General features: G+C 52.5%; 1 protein-coding gene across 5 annotated transcripts; it reads right to left on the reverse strand.

Moving 5' to 3' along the window:
* Nucleotides 1-474: 474 nt before the first annotated feature.
* MYCBPAP (MYCBP associated protein) lies at nucleotides 475-18915 on the reverse strand. Of its 5 annotated transcripts, none has more exons than XM_032615969.1 (19): nucleotides 18714-18914; nucleotides 13455-13582; nucleotides 12701-12860; nucleotides 12456-12559; nucleotides 11496-11682; nucleotides 11129-11244; nucleotides 10446-10596; nucleotides 9212-9327; nucleotides 9011-9126; nucleotides 8428-8539; nucleotides 7670-7859; nucleotides 7027-7214; nucleotides 6072-6218; nucleotides 4828-5244; nucleotides 4293-4414; nucleotides 3437-3552; nucleotides 2825-2973; nucleotides 2495-2668; nucleotides 475-658 (listed from the first exon to the last, which is right to left on the reverse strand). In XM_032615969.1, the coding sequence occupies exons 1-19, from the start codon at nucleotides 18787-18789 to the stop codon at nucleotides 557-559; spliced, it is 2871 nt and encodes a 956-aa protein (XP_032471860.1). In that variant the 5' UTR covers nucleotides 18790-18914; the 3' UTR covers nucleotides 475-556. The 5 variants fall into 5 exon arrangements, with proteins under 5 accessions (XP_032471860.1, XP_032471861.1, XP_032471864.1 ...); XM_032615970.1 differs by having other exon boundaries at nucleotides 2495-2665; nucleotides 18714-18911; XM_032615973.1 differs by lacking the exon at nucleotides 13455-13582 and having other exon boundaries at nucleotides 2495-2665; nucleotides 18714-18851.
* Nucleotides 18916-19808: the final 893 nt, after the last annotated feature.

Genomic DNA, 19808 nt, shown 5'->3' on the forward strand with positions numbered 1-19808 from the left:
AGATGACCCCAAAAGTGTAGGTCAACAAAGGCCAGAGGCAGGGGCTACGAGGGGTGATGCTCTCTGTCCTGTCACCTGCTTCCTTCCTTGTCCTGCTGCCAACTTGCTCTTCCACTCCTCATCCCACACATCACCTCCCCAGCTATGTTTCTCTCTCCTCCTGTTGGATGGCTCCAGGAATGGGGAGGAGGGGAATCCAAGGGCAGGTGGGACATGGGAGGACCAGGACCTGACTTCATCAAGATCTGACATTCAAGGGCTTCCCTGGTGGCGCAGTGGTTGAGAGTCCGCCTGCTGATGCAGGGGACACGGGTTTGTGCCCCGGTCCGGGAAGATCCCGCATGCCGCGGAGCGGCTGGGCCCGTGAGCCATGGCCACTGAGCCTGCGCGTCCGGAGCCCGTGCTCCGCAACAGGAGAGGCCCGCGTACCGCAAAGGAAAAAAAAAAAGATCTGACATTCAAGACATGGAGGCGTAAGGGAAGTGGTAGGAACCTAAAGGTTCTTTATTGATTTGTTTTTTAAGCAGTTTTGCAGAAGGCAGCTCAGGCATGCAAGTCAGGTGCAGAGACGCAAAGGCTCCTTGACATTCTCTTTGGGGCTGAGCTCATCAGCCAGGACCAGTAGGTCGGTCACCAGGGCATCCAGCAGCCCATAGACCTGGAAGAATGGGATGAACATCACAGGCAAAGGTTCACTCTCTGGAAAGCACCTGCACGAGGGAGCATCCCCCATGCTGCGAGGTGGATGGACACATCTATACAAGAGGGACAGCTGGAGAGGGGGACAACTCAAGTTGTGTAGATAAAGCTAAATTTTCTGTAGGACTTCTGTTTTTGCAAATAGATTTTTTTTTTTTTTGGCTGCGTTGGGTCTTCATTGCTGCACATGAGCTTTCCCTAGTTGCGGCGAGCAGGGGCTACTCTTTGTTGCAGTGCATGGGCTTCTCATTGCGGTGGCTTCTCTTGTTGCAGAGCATGGGCTCTAGGTGCACAGGCTTCAGTAGGTGCAGCACATGGGCTCAGTAGTTGCAGCACGCGGGCCCTAGAGCATGTGGGCTTCCGTAGTTGCAGCACATGGGCTCAGTAGTTGTGGCACACGGGCTTAGTTGCTTCGCGGCATGTGGGATCTTACCAGACCAGGGATCGAACCCGTGTCCCCTGCATTAGCAGGTGGATTCTTAACCACTGTGCCACCAGGGAAGTCCCAGTTTTATTTTTTGAACCAGTCTGGGGCAGTAATCCTGCACTGCCCCTTGGACATATGGGGACATTAGAGCCTAGAGCGGTTAAAGGGGCAATTCCAGGGAGGCCCAGGGAGCAGTGCCCATTTAGTCCCTTGAGGTGACCCAGTTCGACCCTGGCCTCCTGGAGACCAACTTTCCTTCCAGTAAGATCACAGATCCACGTACTGAAATGTCTCCAAGACTGTACCCTGTGGTGGAGCTGGACCACACAGGCCTCAGCAAGTCGATTCTTAATTTCAAAAAGCCAAGCAAGAGACTACCCCACGGGTCCTCAGAGCCCTATGATTACTTTCTAGACCCCATGGAAATCCACAAATCTCAGTGATGTCACCAACAGCAAATGGAGCTCCTGATTAAATGTGATCTGAGTGTTAGCGCAATGCACAATACAACCTCGGCCACCCAGCTGTCCACACCAGAGGAAGACAAAGCATTGCCATTAGACTCCCTGATATATCAAATGTGGCTCTGTGGATCTCCCCTCCCAAACCAACAACAATAACGAAGAACAGAACACAACACATAGGTGAATCCCTAAGGACCTACTGCTTAAGAACACATTTTATAAAGTCTCTCCAGCGTTTCAAAACCCTTACACTTGCTGGAGATTCACTCTACATGGTGGTCACCCAAGGAACACATCTGCCAAGACGCACCTAACACAGAGAAGAAGTGGGAGCAGCAGAAAGGAAAAGGCTTCTGCTCTGTCCCCCCTAGAATCTGTTTCCAAATGGCAGCCGGAGTGATCTTCTAAAGCATGAGTCGGACCACATCACTCCTCAATTCAAAACACTGTGTCCTCACAATGGCCTACAGAGCCCCACATGACCCGCTCCCTCTTGGTGGACTCTCTGCCCTTCTGTCCTCCTGGTTCACTCCCTCTTCTACCCACAGCACTCTTCCTAGATGTCAACGTGGCCACACTTCCCTTCCCTTCAAGTCTTTGTTTGATGTCACCTCCCAATGAGGCCCACCTACCCCCACCCGGGGCTTCCCCATCCCCCAGCCCTGGTCTCTCTCTTTTTCCCATAGTGCTCATCACCTAACATACCAGAGGTGTTACTTATTCATGAGGTCTGTCTTGAACACTAGGATGCCCTTCACAAGGGCAGCTCTGCTTCCGTCACGATGCAGTAGGCACTTACGGTTTGTGGGATAAACAGAATGAATGAGGGAGCCAGGGAGTGGAGGAAGGTATGCAGGGCAGGTGTGAGTGAGGGGAGGGCTGAGTGCCAGGCTCTTGCCCTCACCTCAGTATGCAGCCTCTGGGTGTATTTCTCCATGACCAGGGGATCTATGGGTTCCTGAGACGGGATGATGCCGTCAGGGGCAGGGTCTTCCAAGGAAAGCCTGTCCCGACTTGCAAATTTCATCGGTTTCTTGTCATCCTTTGCTTTGTGCTTCTTGCTGTTTAAATGGTCCTGCTTGGAGAGACAGAGACATGCCCGACCTTCAGTAGCTCCTGGGGGAGGTCCAGGACTTTCTCAAGAGCAGCTTAGTGGGGAGCAGGGGCATCATGCTGGCGTGACTGCCCACCTTCCCCAGCCCGCGCCCCCAGGCCCAGACGACGTGCTACCTGCCTCTTTCCCAGGTGGCAGCTTGGCTCCTTTTTTATCATCTTTGTCTTTGATTCCCAACTGCTTCTTTTCTTGAGATGGCCCTTTCCGGTCCTCCTTCCCCACTCTCCCGGAAGTCACCTTCACTTCTGTGACAGGAGGTGACTTTCGATCTGAGGAAGGTGAACGGAAGTCAAATGGCCTGTGGCCTAGCTGCCCCCACAGGCAGGAACTGGGAGAGCAACGGGCCCTGGGCCAGCAGTGCTCTAGCTGTTTGAGAGAATCCCCACAGACTGGGAGCAAGGCCCTGGTTCAGGTGCATGACCTTGTGGAACAGGACTGTAGGGCAGGGGTGAGAGGCCCAGACGCTCCACCCTTTCCCCACGTACGGGATGGCAAGTCATCTTGCCTTTCTGGGACTCCACCTGTAAAACGTGGGGACTGAACTAAGGTGATCGTTAGGGTTGTTTCGAGGTCCCAAATTCCGGCAGCTGATAAAAAGGTAGCAGGAGGCCTACCCCATGGACCAACCTAACGGAGGCTCCACCGGAAGCGTACAAATGGCTGAGGCGCCACCGCCGCCCGGGCAGAGGGATGGGAAAGACTACGCGGAGGTGTGGCTGCACAGTGTCTGACCTTGCGCTTCTGGCACGTGCAAGTAGATGGTCTCCTTCTCAGGCAGGCCCAGCAGAGCCCTCAGCCACAGGGAATGGCTCACCAGGCTGTCAATCACATCTCGCCACAGTTGCAAACTAGAGAGCAAGACATATTGGAGAAAAGCCATCGTCCCTCATTTGCCCTTGAACCTGTAGAGGCTTGGTCCTTAGAAGACACTGGTGCCAGGAACTGCCACCGAAGCACCATGCCTCTGTCCAGCCAGCACCCTCACTGGCACCCATGCAAGTGCTGGGATGGCGATCTGGCTTCCCTCGGGTGGCAGCCAAGAAAAAGTGGCCCAAGGATAAGGTTAGATCAGTCTTGAACGAACTCCATCTTGAAACCATGGCTAGAACTGGATCCAGTCCCACTGGAGGGGCTAGACTTGCAAAAGACTTCCAGGACAAGGCTCCTGGGGGTGTGTTCTGAGGGCCTTGCAAAAGACCCCCCAGGCCTATCCAAGCAAGTTGCAAACAGGCGATGGGGAGGCTGGCGATCAAGTGAGGCTTTTCATGGAATAGGTCCGCCTCTCACTGCCTCTGCTATCGCCTCTGCTCTCAGGGAGCGTTCCTCTGCTCGTTGAGAAGGAACAAGGAAAGAAGGGGGAAAGGTCTAGGTGCTTACTCTGCCGTGACTCCTCCCCAGAGGGCAGCTGGCATGGGGAGAGCAGCTGTAGGGGCAGCCGCAGACCACAGAGTGTGTGCAGCATCTTCCAGCAACCTGATCTCAAAGGGAGCTCAGCCCCCTTGAGTCCTGGGACTGCTTGCCCAGAACCCCTGGCCACACGCCGCAAAGGGGAAGGGATGGGAGCAGCTCTCCCGGGGGCGGTACCTACCACATCTGGTACAGGAAGTCGGACTGCAACGGCCGCGGTTCCTGGCACAGCTCCAGGGCTGCTTTGTTGAGCCTGATTAGGGCGTCTTCTCTCTGGTTCTCCTCAGGGAGTGCCATCACTACCTGGCCGGTCAGAGGTACCATGGGCAACTGTTCTGCCCAGGACACCAGGGACTCTGGTGTCCTCTACTAACAGGTGTGGTGTGGTAAGGGCAGGTGGCCAGGAGGGGATGCAGCCATGGAGAGTCTGTCTGGGTGCCTTCTGTGGGAGCCTGGGCCCTCCCTCAGAAATCTGTACCCACGAACCCCTTTCCAAGGTTTGCCAGGGTCAGAGAAGGAGTCCCTCCTGCACCACAGTGGCCTAGGCACCCGAGATAAAGAGAGATGACCAAGAGATTGCTTTCTCTGGGCCCTTAGAAGGTTGGTTAAGGCCCTTAGAAGGCTGCCCCTGAGCTAAGGCAGCTCGGGCCAGAAGCACCGGCACCTGGCTATGCCTGGGCCCTTCTCCACCCACCCCCCCAGGGCTGGGGAGGCACCTTTCTGAAGTCCTCCAGGCAGAGGTTCCACTCTGGTGGGGGAAGGCCGTCCAGCTCCTGGGAGCTCCGGACACTCTGCAGGTCTGGGCTCCCCTCCACCAGGATCTCCTCCATGATGCTCTTCTGCTGAGAACCCAGACCGGTCTTCTGGGACCCAACAGGATCTCGGGAGTCCCTGAGGGCCTCACTCTCCTGCCGGGGCGGCTGGGGGTCCAACGCTGGGCTCTTAAGGTGCACAGAAGACCCGACCTTCATCGAGGCCTCCTCCCCATAGGCTGACGGGGCCGCGGCAGCCTGGGCCCTGGGGCTGAGGTGCTCTTCCTCGCCCGGCCTGGCCTCCTCAGCCTTGGGGGGCAGGATGGCGTACTGGCACCACAGTCTGTGCAGGTTTTGCACCACTTGGTGCTGGTAATGCAGCTGCAGCAGAGGCAAGGGAAGACACGTGATGGGGAGGCTGCAACACGGGGGACCCAGAGCCCGAGCCAGCCTGCTCCAGCTTCCCGTTCCCTCGAGAGCGCCGATGGAGGAGGCCGGCAGGAACTGCTGGGCCCAGAGGGGCCCCCCACTTCCCTTTCAACCTAAGCATCTCCAACTTAAAGCTTTTTATACATTTGGGCTTCCAAGGAAGATTGAGTTTGAATTAAGACGTTTTTGAAGCTCTGTTATCACCAAGCATCCACTTACACTAGCTAAGTTATCTTGGGCAAATTACTTAAGCTCCCTGGACCTCAGTTTCTCCCATATAAAATGAGGATATAAATAGTACCCATTGGGCTTCCCTGGTGGCGCAGGGGTTGAGAATCTGCCTGCTAATGCAGGGGACACAGGTTCAAGCCCTGGTCTGGGAGGATCCCACATACCGCGGGGCAAATGGGCCCGTGAGCCACAACTACTGAGCCTGCGCGTCTGGAGCCCGTGCTCCGCAACAGGAGAGGCCACGATAGTGAGAGGCCCGAGCACCGCGATGAAGAGTGGCCCCCGCTCACCACAACTAGAGAAAGCCCTCGCACAGAAACAAAGACCCAACACGGCCACAAATAAATTAAAAAAAAAAAAAGTAACAAATGTGCAAGTAAATTGGTGTCTTTAAAAAAAAAAAAATAGTACCCATCTCACAGGACTGCTGTGGAGAAACTGAGTTACTCATGGGAGATGCTAAGAACAGGTCCTGGCACATCAAAGGGTTTGCTATTACTTTCTCCCAGGGCACGCACGAGGGGCAGGGGCCAGTGCTGGGCCTGTACCCGAGGATTCCTATGGTGGAACAAGTCCTCCTCGGTGAGATAGGCGTCCACAGGTGACTGTGCACGCTCCGGGGTCAGGATCCCCCTCAGCAGCTCCTGTAGCATGCTCTCCACGATGGTGACTGCTTCGTGGGAAGCCAGCTTGTTCTGAGGAAGGGAAGGTGGCATAAGCGGCAGCTCAGGCTTTCAAAACGCACGTTACATCCTTGGGGCCGCACGGTTTGGGCCCTGTTGAGAACGTGGCTTGGCCACATGGTCAGTGTCACAGAAATAGTAGAGGGGCATCTTGCGAGAAAGGCTGGTCCTATAGTCAGCAAGTAAAGCAGACATTACATTTGTCAAAATCACCTTTGTTCACCAAGGGCTGAGCCCCAGCTGAAGTAGCTGGCTTGTGTCGGGGGGCCACGATGAATAAAAAAGCACAGCTTTCTCCAGAATCCCACAAAGCACAGCACCAGATGGCCAGGCCATGAGATGGACCGGGGCCGGCAGATTCCCAGTTCCTGTTGTGTTTGTACTCCTGGGTGCCAGCCCCACTAGTTAAATTGTTCTCTCTAGTTTTGCCTGGTTTTGAAGTCATGCCAGTTAAATGCAATTCCACTGGATAGTACCAGACGACAGTGAACAGATACAGTACCAGCACAGAGGGCCATGCGTTGTGTTTGTACTCAGATAAGTACTTGCATACAGCCTGCATCTTAAGGCCCAGTCTCATTTCTTTCTAATGCAGTAGGGCCGAGCATGGCGAAGCTCAAAGCTGCCCTTTCTCTTGCCTGCACACCCATCGTTTATATCACAAAGCCCCGAGGAGTGTGTTTTGAGCAAGCGTGTGTCTTTGAAAAATTCACCTCTTGGGCTGTGGGAGAAACAAGATCCCTGCAGGCAGTGCCAGGAAGAACACTAGGTAGGTTAACCTACCTAATGTCCACAGGGGCCAAGATCCCGGGTCCCTTACCTCCAATAACTTCCTCTCATCCCTAAAAATGTCCTGGGTCAGGGAGACTGCATGGAGATTGACCTGCAGGAGAGCACCTCCTAATAGGGTGGGGTGGGTTCCAAACTCCCAACACTCCCTGAAGATCCCAGCATGCAAAGACTTAAAGAAGAAGGCAAAGTTTCTAGTTTCTCCAGGCAGAATCACACCTGAGAGGGACAGAGAAAGAGGTTTTCACCGAGTAGGAGCCACTGAGCCCCAAGCCTGCATGTATGAAGTTAACTAAGCCCTGGTTAGGGTGACCGACTGTCCCAGCTTGCGTAGGACCGAGGGCTTTCTTGGGATGTGGGACTTGCACTGCGAAAACCGGGAATGTCCCAGGCAAGAGGGACAGGTGGTCGTCCCAGCCTCAGGCCTGTGCATATGGGTAACTGAACATCTAGAATGCTTCCGCTCCCCACTGTGTTCTGCCTCCCACAGGTGGCTCACTCCCCTGTGTTCTCAAGCGTTCCACCGTTCCCCCAGCTGACAGGAACAGTCAGGCGACAACACACTTCACAGGATGGGAGGGACAGGCGGGAAGAGGGGCTCACACTTGCAAGAGCTGGGCATTAGCTAGACTTTGGCTGCAGGAGGGGTGAGCGGGGCGGCTTCTCCCTGGTACCTTCCCGATTGTTGAAGTAGAACCGCTGCATCCTATTCCTCTTCAGGTCTTGGAAAGAGTCCAGCTGGGACCTCCTCCGCCAGTCATACCAAATGGCCACTGTGCCATTATTGACCACGGTCAGTTCTGAAGATGCTTTCTCCCCTTCTAGAGTTTCAAAGGTCAAGTGGACAGCAATTCCAACGTGCCTCTGGGGAGAGAAGAGGCATGAGAGATGTCTCTGTGGGAGGTCCTGGCCTAGGGTGACCAACTCAGCCTGGTTTGCCGGGACTTTTCCGGGTTTGGCACTGGAAGTCTCCTGGGCCTGGCCGCTCTCAAACAGATAGGTATCATACCCCGAAAGTGGCTGTCCCTGCCATCAGCAGTCAGGAGAGGAGATAAAACAGATTTTTAAAAACATTTCTGTTCCTGAGCACCTGAAGAATATTTTAGAACCTTCTTAAAGCCATACCTGTTTGAGAAGGTTTGCTTATTTACATGTTTGGGACTAGGTACAAACTGGGTGGCTTGTGACACTCTCTTTCCAGCCTTGTGACACTCTTTTTTCAGCCTTGTGACACTCTCTTTTCAGCCTTGTGGCTTTATTCTGGCTCAAGTTAGCGTTGCTGTTACCATTTTCAGACACATACTGAAAGCATGACCAGATAAAAACTCAAACAGGAGACCGTGCAGGCTCCTTGTGACTGCCGCAGTCACCCTGGGACTGCCCCATGAGGGAGGCCCTTCCAGCAGGTGGGTGAGGGTGAAGGCCGTTTTACCTTGTCCTCTGGGTTACTGCCTCGGATCCAGCAAGCTGGCTTCCCACAGAACAGCAGAGAAGGGCCAAGAATAGGCATAGGGTCCACATCAGGGTAATTGGCCAATAAGTCTCTGTAAGAAAAAGCAATGACTTATTTTCCCTGAGTCTGCCACAGTCTTGCCACATGGAGCCCACGGAAATGGTCGCCAGAAAATCTGGAGATGTGCCCGGCTCTGCCCTCCAGCGGAGCGTCATCGGCTCCACCCTGCTCCGTTCCTGTAGTGGGAGGTTCTTGGACATAAAGAGACTCTTCATGCAGAGCCGCTCAGCACTGGGAGCGTCTGGAGGGGCCCCATTTATGAGCAAAGGAATGTCTAGGAAATCTCCACTAGGAGTTGGTTGCTGGAAGAGAACAGATGGCAATAGTAAAGCGAGCACAGGTGTTCCTTCGAATGGGCTAGAGGAGGGGGTGACAGCCACTAGCGAGAGGCCAGGATGGAGGCACCCTGATTTCAGGGAGGGAAGCTTGCCCTACAATACTTGAAGGTGCTGGGGAAGCCACACTCTCCAACCGCTCTCCCTAGGGCCCAGCCCCAACTCACAAGTGCACTGTGTCTTCAGAGGAGCTTTCCTGGCTCCTTTCAAACACTGAATAGTCTTCCACCGTAACAGTGGAGAAAGGCCGCCCTTTGCCCACCACCTCCAGGCCATCAATATCCTCAGAGAGACAGAGAAAGGAAAGGTTAGCTGACTGAAGACAGGCACCACCCTGAGGGGCTTCAGACTAGGCACAGACTACAAACCTGCTGGCTAAAATCCAGCTCCGCCATGATGCTCTGTAGTTCCTTGCGTCGGTAGATCAGAAACAGACTCCGATCCCAGGTGTAGCGGTACCAAGCATCCTTCTGGGCTGGCAATCCTAGAGCAGGGTCCAAGGACCCTCAGCACAGGCTGCTGCCACGCCCCCTTCCCCAACCACTTTCAAGGGCTCTGAGAGCGCCCATCCCAGCACCGTTTCTGGAAGAGCTGAAAACACAGCTTCTCTGTGAGCTGGGCTCCCCTCCTTCTGGTCCCACACCTACTGCCTCAGCAGCCCTGCACAGGACTCCTGCGAAATTAGCTTCCAAACCGTCAAATCTTTGGATTATAATAAAAGTAACAACAGCAGCTACCTTTTATTGAGTGTTTAACAATGGGCCAGAACCTCTTAATACACAGCACGTCTCATTTAACCCTCTCACAACCCCATGAGTATTTTACAGATAGGGAAACTGAGGACCAGAGAGGTTAAATAACTCGCTGGTGTTCATAAACTCAACACAGCGGGGATCTGAACCCAGACAGTCTGGCAGCCTTTAAAGCAGTGCTGCCCATTAGAAATACGATGCAAACCACAAATGCAAGCCATGTATATGTAATTTAAAATTTTCCAGATGCCACGTTTAAAACGATAAAAAAAAAAAAAGATGGAATTAATTTTAATAATACAGTTTAACCCAATATATTAAAAAATCTTATTTCAACATGTAATCGATACAAAAATTATTAATAAAATCTATTTTTTCGGGGCTTCCCTGGTGGCGCAGTGGTTGAGAGTCCGCCTGCCGATGCAGGGGGCGTGGGTTCGTGCCCCGGTCCGGGAAGATCCCACATGCCGCGGCGCGGCTGGGCCCGTGAGCCATGGCCGCTGAGCCTGCGCGTCCGGAGCCTGTGCTCCGCAGCGGGAGAGGCCACAACAGTGAGAGGCCCGCGTACCGAAAAAAAAAAAAAAAAAAAAAAAATCTATTTTTTCGAACTGATCTTCGAAACCCAGTGCAACGCTTACACTTACAGCACATCTCAGTTCAGACCGGCCACATTCCGCTCAGCAGCCATGGTGGCTCAGCTGCAGTAAGGACAGCACCGCCCTAGAGCCCAGGCTTCTGCCTGCTCCTCCCACCACTGCTACCGCGGCCTTACTGAAGAGAGGACTGAACCTCCGCACCAGAGCCCTGATCTTTCCCCCCAAGCCAGTCACATTTACAGCCCGCTCCTCACCCATCTCCACCTGGATGGAGCGGGGCTTCCCGACGTGAGTGATTGGTTCCACGAGGCCACGCTGAGTTTTTGTCTTCGTCATTACCAGACCCGTCATTTCATCTCCCAAGTATTCTGGTTGACTCCAGAACCCACTGGTCAATTCACAGCCCTGGTGATGGAGGACAGATGAGTCAGACCACCCGAGCACCTTGGAGAGAGGCTGGTGGGGAGCCTGGGAAGACAAGAGCTCCACAGACTACAGATGCTCCCTCTGGGGGATTCGCACTGCCCTGCCTGAGAGCAGGAGAGAAGCACCCACTTTCTTATCTTCAGGCTGCCCTGTTGTACGTTTACCTGGCTCCAGCCAGGGCGGGTTGTTCCAGGCACTGACATACCAGAACACAGCATGGCACCCTGGGGCGACTGAAAGGTGGAGCCTCAGCTTTTAGGAGACAACACTAAGATGAAGACTATTCTGATAACTTAGTGCCAGTGGTATCTTTCTCTTCAAACTGACTAACAGTGACCACCACAGGCCGAATTACTTACCTGGCCAGTCCCTGAACGATCAGTAATAGGACCAATCATAGAATTTAGTAAAGACCTTGAGGGCTTAACAATGCTTTGCACTGGATAGATTTTTTTTTTGTACCCAGCTGTCCAGACCCCTCCCACAGGGTACCTGGGAACGCTGTCCTTACCTTCCCATCAGGCAGTGTTGGCAGTGTTTGGTCAAGGAGCTCCCGTTCTTCCTGGATCTTTCTGTAGGTCTCCCCCATGTGCATCAGCAGCTCGCCGACTGGCTTCTTCAGCCGTTCTAGCAAGAGAGCCAAGAATGCAGTCCCGCCACCAAATCAGAACAAACAGGGGCCCGAGCTCTCTGCACTGATCAGCTCCAGTCACTGGGCTGATTTCACGACCCACTAAGAGCAAGAAGCACTTGGGGGTACTCAGTACAAACGTGACCAGCCTGAATCCAGGTTCTGGAGGTGAAGGGAGAGAAAAAACACAGCGGCGGAGCCTTGATGCCATGTGAGGCCAGGCAGGAGCCCTGTCCGCTCTGCTCACCACTGAGGGTTTCCTGCTGCTTCTTCCGAAGGGCTATGTGGCGCTGCCAGTTTTTCAGAAAGTTGTGCTGAAGAGGTGGGGCCCAGGGAGGATGTGCCTTCTCTTCTTTTGGGGCTTCCTGCTTCGGCTCTTCTTTAGCTGAGATGAGGGTCATCAGACAGGGTGGGGTGTGGATCAGCTCAGCCAGCTGAAAAGAGCAACGTTGAGCGTGGAGGGCAGGGGAAGGCGCTGAACCGGGGCGGAGCAGACTTCTCCAGGCCTGAATCCCTGCTGTCCTCCCGCTCTGCTGAGTCCCTCCTTTCCGGGACCCCAAGGTAGCAAGTGACAGAAAGCAAATCGCAAAACAAGGGGGGGCTTGGAAGCTGCTGTCAGTCCCCTCTCGCCTAGAATGGGAACGCTTGTTCTAAGATTGTGGTCAACGTCCTTTAATGTGTCTGTCCTCCTCACAGCTGGTGTTGACACCCTCACCTGCTGCACGACTGAGCCATTTTTATTGGACCCCAGGCCTCTTAGCACCTGACCAATCAGAGATTCTTTGCCTGGAACCAGAGAATTAAAGAAACTGAAAGACAGACAGACTCTCCATGTGGCCTCGGAAGCTGTGGGGAGCCACCTTCCTGCACCACGTGGACTGAGGAGGAGCGCAGGCCAGTCTTTCGAGAAGGGGAGATAAAGCCGGGGCACAGAGGAGCAGAGGGCAACGGGGGAGCGTGGGCCCAGTGTGACGGGAGCCAGACACACTCTCGCCTTGGGGTTCCTCAAGGCACTTCTGTCTCCTTCAGCTGAAGCTAGCCTATGGTGGCTTCATTATTTGGGGGGAAGGGTCACTTATCACCTCAGATTCTGGGGCCCAGAGCCTGGACTCTCTCTGTGACTCCAGTCCTGCTGGACTATGCCAGGTGGTAAGGCCACAACGACATCAGTGACTTCTCTCCCCCAGGCAGCTCTGTACAAACGAACCTGGGTGTTCCCTCGAGCAACTGCAATTCTCTTAAAGTCCTGGAGACTCCCCAAGATGTGGTGGGGCAGGATCTGGTCACTGCCATAGAGGATGTCACCTGGCCCTGGGGGTAAAAAGAAGAGGGGGGAAGGTAAGCTATAGTCAGCTGGTATAAACGATTCAAGAGGCTACTCTCTGATGAGGACCCGGCATCCTCTCCAGGATGACCCAGGAATTCAGATGCCAGGGCCAAGGCTGGGCATACCAGAGTAGTCCAGGGGCTTCGTGGCTGCATCTGGAGTAGCAGGATGTGCTACTAAGTGGCAGACCCTCTTCCTATGATCCTTGGGTTTGAGTTTACGGATGATAAGTTTCTGGGTAATTGCAGGTTTATCTTCTGTTTCAATAAGGCGAGGAATATGTTGCTAAAAAGAAATAAAACGAGGAGATTCCGCATGAGATCAGGAGGAGGAAAAACACCACCCTTCTCCTCTGTCCTAATTCTTGGTGGAATTCCTGAAGGCGGACAAATCTGTTTCTCTAGACCTCTAGATCTGTCCATATGTTCTGTCGAGGAAATGCCTGTGTAACAGCTATGAGGCTTAGAAACATCCTGGAAAAAAAAATAACATCTCATGCCTCCAGAGAGTTCAGGTGAGAAGTGGCTGACTCTCCCAGGGAAGGCAGGGGGTTATCCACATCTGTAACTTTGCTTCTTAAACTCATTGTCCCTTATATGAAATGGGGATGGCAGCACTGGCCTCTATGGGAAGCGAATTACTTCGTTCTCTCTTCCCTGTGGTTCTATGTGAATCTTAGAAACGTTAAACAAACAACATGGTAAATTCCTTTAGATGCAAAAGTGAACAGATTTATGTTTGATGGATTTTTCCATGGAATTAGACACTCCCTCTGAGTAGGGAGGCAGTGGACAGACAGTGGACATGGTTGAAGTTCTAGACAGCCCAGGTGGCAAGGAGAGGTTCCTGCAGGAAGGGATCCCTGGACTTCATCCTTACCTTCCTCAAGTCTTCCTTCTTAATGGCTAAGGCAAGAATGTCATCTCCTTGTAGGACATTGCTAACAGGTTCAGGTTCTTCCTGAATGGGGGGTGTGGGCTGTTCAGGTACTTTTGCCCGCTTCTTTTCTGAAGAGGAGCAAAGTTCAAGTGCTTAAAAATAGATAGCTATTAGCCTTCGTGGTGGGGGTGCAAAGCTAGCCACCTGGATGGACAGCAGAGGCTGCCAAGGTGGCCTGGGTAGCACTTTGCTGGGGTGACAGGAGTTCTCTCTTGTAGGTCCCCCCCCGCCACCACAGTGACCGAGGCTTCTGTAGCTGGAATTGAGATCAGAAGACGTTCCATTCCAGGCTGTGCTACTTATAAGCTGGACAACCTTGGGTACATCACTTAACCTCTCTTGGTCTCAGTCCTCTCTTTCGTAAAAAGAGGAGGCTGGACTAAATCAGCGGTTCCCAAATATTAGTCAGGTGTCTGTCTCAGAATCTCCTGGGGGTTTTACAAATACAGCTTCCTGGCTCCTGAGCTTTTAAAACTCCCTAGGTGGCTCTGACGCACAGTGCTTTGGGACAACTGGATGAGATGCCTTCTTACCCTCCCATCCATTCTTCTGGGTGAAGGCACTGAGTTTCCTAAGACACTGATGAAAATTCAGATGCTCTGGGGAAAGCAGAACATTCACCACTGACCATTTACTTCACATTCTTCATTTAACGAATACTGTTTAAGCATCTTCTACATGTCAGGCACCGAGCTAGGTTCTGAGGATATAAGGCAAAGCCTTAGGCTTCAAAGAGCACATGCCCATGGGAGACAACACTGTCAAACAGACTGAAGTGGGGTGACTATGGCAGCATCCAGGGGACCCCAGTCTGGTGGGTGGGGTGGTCAGGGAGGGCTTCCTAAGGAGGTAATTAGACTGAGAGCTGAAGGATGAAAAGAGACAACGGAAAGAGAATGGAGAACAGGAATTCCAAAGGGCATAGCATGAAGAGGCCTAGAGGCAAGAGAGAATGGAGCACCTGCCTGGAACTCAAAGCATGTGTTTTTAAATAGCTGGAGTGCAGCGAGGTGGGAGGCAGGAAGCAGCGTCTGGAGAGAAAAGTAGGAGCCATACCACCAAGAGCTTAGTGAGCCGCGTAAAGGACTTTGGTTTTTAGCCTGTGGGCCATGACATGGCAAAGAACGGATTAGGGGGTGCAAGACTGAGCACAAGATTATTGAGGAGTCTGCTGCGGTGGTGAACTGGTTGGCGGAAGTAGCTCATGGGCCTGGAGGAAAGTGGAGCCATCTGAGCCTGTATCTTCCATGCGCCATGCCAGAGCACGGTACGGAGAACGCATGGGGCGGAAGCAAGTTGCTTCCCAACGAGGACACATTCCCTGCCTTCCTTCCACAGAGGTGGGTTAACAGTTTCAAATGCATCTCGTTCCTCTGGCTGGTATCCTCCTGTCTGCTGCCCTCTGGTTCAGAAAGCTTTGATATAAGGCCCTACACAAAATAATCAAGAGAAAACCTAAGCATTGTCTTTAATGACTTTAAGACACAACTTGGTTTTGTCCACTGTTTCTCACAGTATTCTAATTTTTAAGAAGCAATATCATTAAAACATCAACGCAGGTGTTTTGGTTACCAAAATCAAACTATTTTTTAGAAACTGCCCACACACTCAGTGGCAAAAAAAAAAAAAACCCAAGCCAGAATCATTCTAAACATAACTCTAGGGACTTCCCTGGTGGCTCAGTGGTTAAGAATCTGCCTGCCAATGCAGGGGACACAGGCTCGAGCCCTGGTCCAGGAAGATCCTACATGCAGCAAAGCAACTAAGCCCGTGCGCCACAACTACTGAGCCTGCGCTCTAGAGCCCGCAAGCCACAGCTAGAGCCCGTGTGCCACAACTACTGAGCCCGTGTGCCACAACTACTGAAGCCCGCGCACCTAGAGCCCGTGCTCCACAACAAGAGAAGCCACCACAATGAGAAGCCGGCGCACCACAATGAAGAGTAGCCCCCGCTCGCCGCAACTAGAAAAAGCCCGCGCGTAGCAACAAAGACCCAACGCAGCCATAGACAAATAAATAAATAAAATTTAAAACTAAAATAAAATAAACATAACTCTAAATTTCGCTATCGGCCAGAGTCCACCTCCTCAGCAGCGGGGTCAGAGTAAACTCAGGAGCATCTACTAGTCAAGCCACATGGCCCTGTGCATACAAACCCACATGGGGCTAAATGGCTTGACGGCGAGTCCTGGTCCCATCCTCGCCACGTGTGGAGATGCAGACTTAGGTTTTGATCTCTACTTCCCCTCTCCCTTCTACACAGTCACCAAAGTTGGTGATAGCCCAAGAAAGAATTGGTACTAGTTGAAGGTTCCCTTTTATAGATATTTTGGTATTATTTATATTCTCCAGGAGATTTGCTTCCTCTGTCCGTCACCCTTGCTGGTTCTACATCTTCTCAAGGGATTAAACATCTCCAGATATATGCTTTTTACTGATGGGCGTAATTACACATAATTACCATGTGTAAATTTATAAACCTTCAACATTGCTGAAGGCTTCTGAAATAGTCAGTGAAACTCTGGTCTGAGGTTTTTCTAAGATGGTTATATCTTCAATGTAGTGCAATACATGCTCTGCTACTGTACAGTCAGGGAATGGTGCGTTCTAGTTAATATTCATAGAAAGGATATATACATTTTAAACTTCAATTCACCCTAGAGAATGTGGATATTTACTAAGTACTTTCTATGTACTATAAATTACAGAGAAAATGGTATAAAACGTTAAGATATGGCTCCTTCTCTTGAGGAACTGAAAGATGCAGCAGACGCTAACACACACCAATCATAACCTAAGAGCCTAAATTAGTGGCACAGACAATAGCTTTGGTTACACATCAAAGAAGGAACAGATGGATGTATACCATAAAGTTAGGGCTCTAAGGAAAGGTTCAGAAGAGCAGCTGCAGGAGTCAGAGGCAGCTTCACCAGTTAAGTTAGACCTTGAAGGACCAGAAGGCCTCGCATAGGCAGAATAGCAAACAGAGGTGTTCCAGGTTAAGATCACAATCAGAGCAAAGGTGGAGGCGGGGCTGAGCATGGCATACGTGAGGCATGGTGACACAGAAGGCCTGTAGAGGAGGTGGGGGTGATAGTGGGGATGAGAGGAAACCAGGGCATCATGGCTTTGTAAACTAAGTCTGAAGCATCTGATCTTCCTCTGTTGGCAAGAAGGAGGTTTGGTTCAGAAGAGTGAGTTGATGAAAGCAGCATTTCAGAGTGACTCATCCTATGAGGGTAAGCCAGGTGAACAGGAGGGGCACAGACAAGTTGGGGAGGCCAGGCAGGAAGGATGATCCTGTGGGGGTCATTTCAGGGCCTGCGGGAGGTTTCCACAGGTCAAAGTATGTCTCACTACTGAACCTGTACAGGGCCAGCTATTTCCAGTTCTTTGGTCTGGAAACCCAAGCTGAGTGGGGTTCCTGGTGAGCCACACAGCTGGCACTTCGCCCTCGTCCTGACAGCTGTGAGGGGGTCAGAGACCAGCCCCCCTGCATGAGGCAGTCAGATGACACCTCTGCTGGAGCTAGCCCAGGCAGCTGGAAGCAAGGTGCTCAGGTAGGGTGGGAGGGACAGGGTTGGCAGAGGGGGAGGGGGCAGCTACGGAGGGAGAGGAAACCCTATTTTTTCTGCTTCTTGTTTCATCTCAATGTTATTCTTTATTAGTGTTAATTAAGGTCTTCAGGAAATTCTGACCTCACAGTTGCACCGGGGGAACCAAGGGAGGGGCTGTCCCTACCTGGGCTGAGCTTTAACTGATGGTGGAGAGGGATCTGGTACTGCTGGGAGTCTTCCCAGTTTCTTAGCAACTACAGCAGGGAGAGACCTAGGAGTCAAAGGGTTCAGGTCCCTAAACAGGTTTAAAGTCACAATATTTGCTTGCCTTTTTGCTATAATTCAGAGCTTTTGGAGAAACACAGCGAAAGATTACAGCTATTGATTAACTTTATTATATTGGGGGGGGAGGAAGTATTGCCTACTACATTAGAAGCTTCCCCCAAGATATTTAGGAGGAAAAAGGTACCTTGCATGCTTCTTTCATTCTTCACCTTAATGCCTGTCCTTAAATGAAGGGCTATTTATTTATTTATTTTTAAATTATTGTTTCTGATTTTATTTTTTTTAATTTTTAAAAAATTTTTACTGAAGTAGAGTTGATTTACAATGTTGTGTTAGTTTCAGGTGTACATTCTTTTTCAGATTCTTTTTCCTTATAGTTTATTACAAAATACTGAGTATAGTTCCCCATACTATACAGTAGATTCAAGGGCTATTTAACAAACTAAATTTCTTCTTATTAAAAATAAATATGCAATGAAAAAAATCTTTCCTTGATTTGTTTACAGCAGAAAGTTCAAATCTGATAAGATCCCCAGAAACTAGGTAAGCAGGAGGCAGTACCTAGGAAAGCCCTTGGGAAAGAAGACCAGCTATTTTTCTCTCTTTCTTTCTTAACTGTTAAAAATTATATCATGAAAGAGCATCTCAATGTAGCCTACATTGGACTTTTATACTATGAAGAAGCATTAAATAAAGGCATTCTTTCCAGGCCTCCCAGGGAACCCTACTGTCTCCAGGCCTGCCCCCTCCTCACACTGAGCTCGCACCACAGTCTTAGGCTGGGTCTCCCCAAGGCCTGCAACGGCATGCCGACTTTCTGACCAAGCATGTAAAGCCAGTTTGTGGTCTGGTCCCTGATCACCTGTGCAGTCCCCTCTGGCTCCTTTCCCCCTTCTCCACACTCACCTCTGCCCTGGCCATCAATGTCACAGTTCCATGCCTCAGCTGACGCTGCTCCCTAGACTTGGAGAAGCAAATCGCTTTTTTTTTTTTGACAAGCCATAAATGTCATCCTCTTCAGAAAACTATCCCCCCTAACTCCACCAACCAAGGCTTGGGTCAGGTGCTCTGATCCCCCTTAATAGCTACGGGATCCTATATCACAGCCTTTATACTTGATCGGTTTCTCCTCCTCCGTTTCCTGAGGTCTGGGGTGCCACAGTTACCACCGATAGCGTTGTTGCCCAGCACAGTGCCCACACACAGGTATAGGGCACGCCTTGTCCCGTACCCCATTCCCGCGTGATCTTTACCTCCATCCTGGTGTCACCCCCATCCTCCAGGCCCCGTGTCGTGAATCCCAAGAACCCCTGCCCCTGTCTGGCTTTCCTGAGCTCCCAAAGCAGCCAGCGCCAACCTTTCACGCTCTCTGGGGCCTCCAAGAATCTGTTTGTAGGTATTCTAAGGCGGGACTCCTTCTTTAGAGACTTCATGGTGCCGCCCGGGCTGTGAGCGTGGCCCTGCGCCGCCGGGACCCGGAAAAACCGGGCTGTGCCACAGCTCCCGCGACTCTGCGCGCGCCCGCCCAACAGAGGCCTCCCGGGCGTCCATAGCAACCAGCGCCCCGAGCGCGGGCGCGCACCCACCGAACAACTTGGGCGGAGACTGCTTGGAAACCACCTTTGTCATCTTGCCGCGCCCACGCGCCAGCCGCCGGCCGCTCTTCTGGCACTGACCCTGAGAACGCCCCAGACCCGGACCGTGACGTCACAGAAGGCGCCGGCGGGCGCCGACAAGTCAGTAGCCAGGCGGGCGGGGCGGAGCCAGGCGGGGAAGGGGCGGGGGAGAGGCGACTCGGGGGCGGGGGAGAGAAACGGAGGAAGCAAGTAGGGGCTCCCCGACCCTCTCGGCCGTTTCCCGCTGCCCCCGACGCCCACCACGGCCTGCAGCCCGGCTCCCGCTGTCCCTCGGCCCCTCCGCACAGCCACCACGGGATCGAGCCTTTCACGCGGTGCGGAAAACCCCTGATTCCCCCCGTGGACTTCAGTTGCCCGGTGGCCCCTGCTAGTCCCCTACACGGGCCGGTGACCTGCCCCGCCCACCAGTTCCCAGACGAGCCAAGCTTTTACCCCGACTTGGGGACTTGGGGCCTTCTCACGCTGTCTGTTTCAGTCCTTGGAGATACCGCCCTTGACCCGCAATTTAAAGTAGCCCTCTTGGGCTTCCCTGGTGGTGCAGTGGTTAAGAATTCGCCTGACAATGCGGGGCACACGGGTTGGAGCCCTGGTCCCGGAAGATTCCACGTGCCGCGGAGCAACTAAGCCCGTGAGCCACAGCTACTTGAGCCCACGTGCCACAGCTAGTGAAGCCCACGTGCTTAGAGCCTGTGCTCTGCAGTAAGAGAAGCCGCTGCAACGAGAAGCCCGCGCACCGCAACGAAGAGTAGCCCCTGCTCTCTGCAACTGGAGAAAGCCCACGCCTGGCAACGAAGACCCAATGCAGCCAAAAATAA

Source organism: Phocoena sinus, chromosome 20 (genome assembly GCF_008692025.1).
Source record: "Phocoena sinus isolate mPhoSin1 chromosome 20, mPhoSin1.pri, whole genome shotgun sequence".
In the NCBI taxonomy this organism is placed as follows: Eukaryota; Metazoa; Chordata; class Mammalia; order Artiodactyla; family Phocoenidae; genus Phocoena; species Phocoena sinus.

Bases quoted from the DNA above. Each gene is read 5' to 3' on its own strand.
- MYCBPAP (XM_032615969.1), bottom strand. From the start codon at position 18,789: ATGAAGTCTCTAAAGAAGGAGTCCCGCCTTAGAATACCTACAAACAGA. The intron at 9,127-9,211 runs GTTTGTAGTCTG...TGTCTCTCTGAG, and splicing joins AGCTGGATTTTAGCCAGCAG to GATATTGATGGCCTGGAGGT. The intron at 6,219-7,026 runs GTAAGGGACCCG...TCCCTTCCTCAG, and splicing joins ATGAGAGGAAGTTATTGGAG to AACAAGCTGGCTTCCCACGA.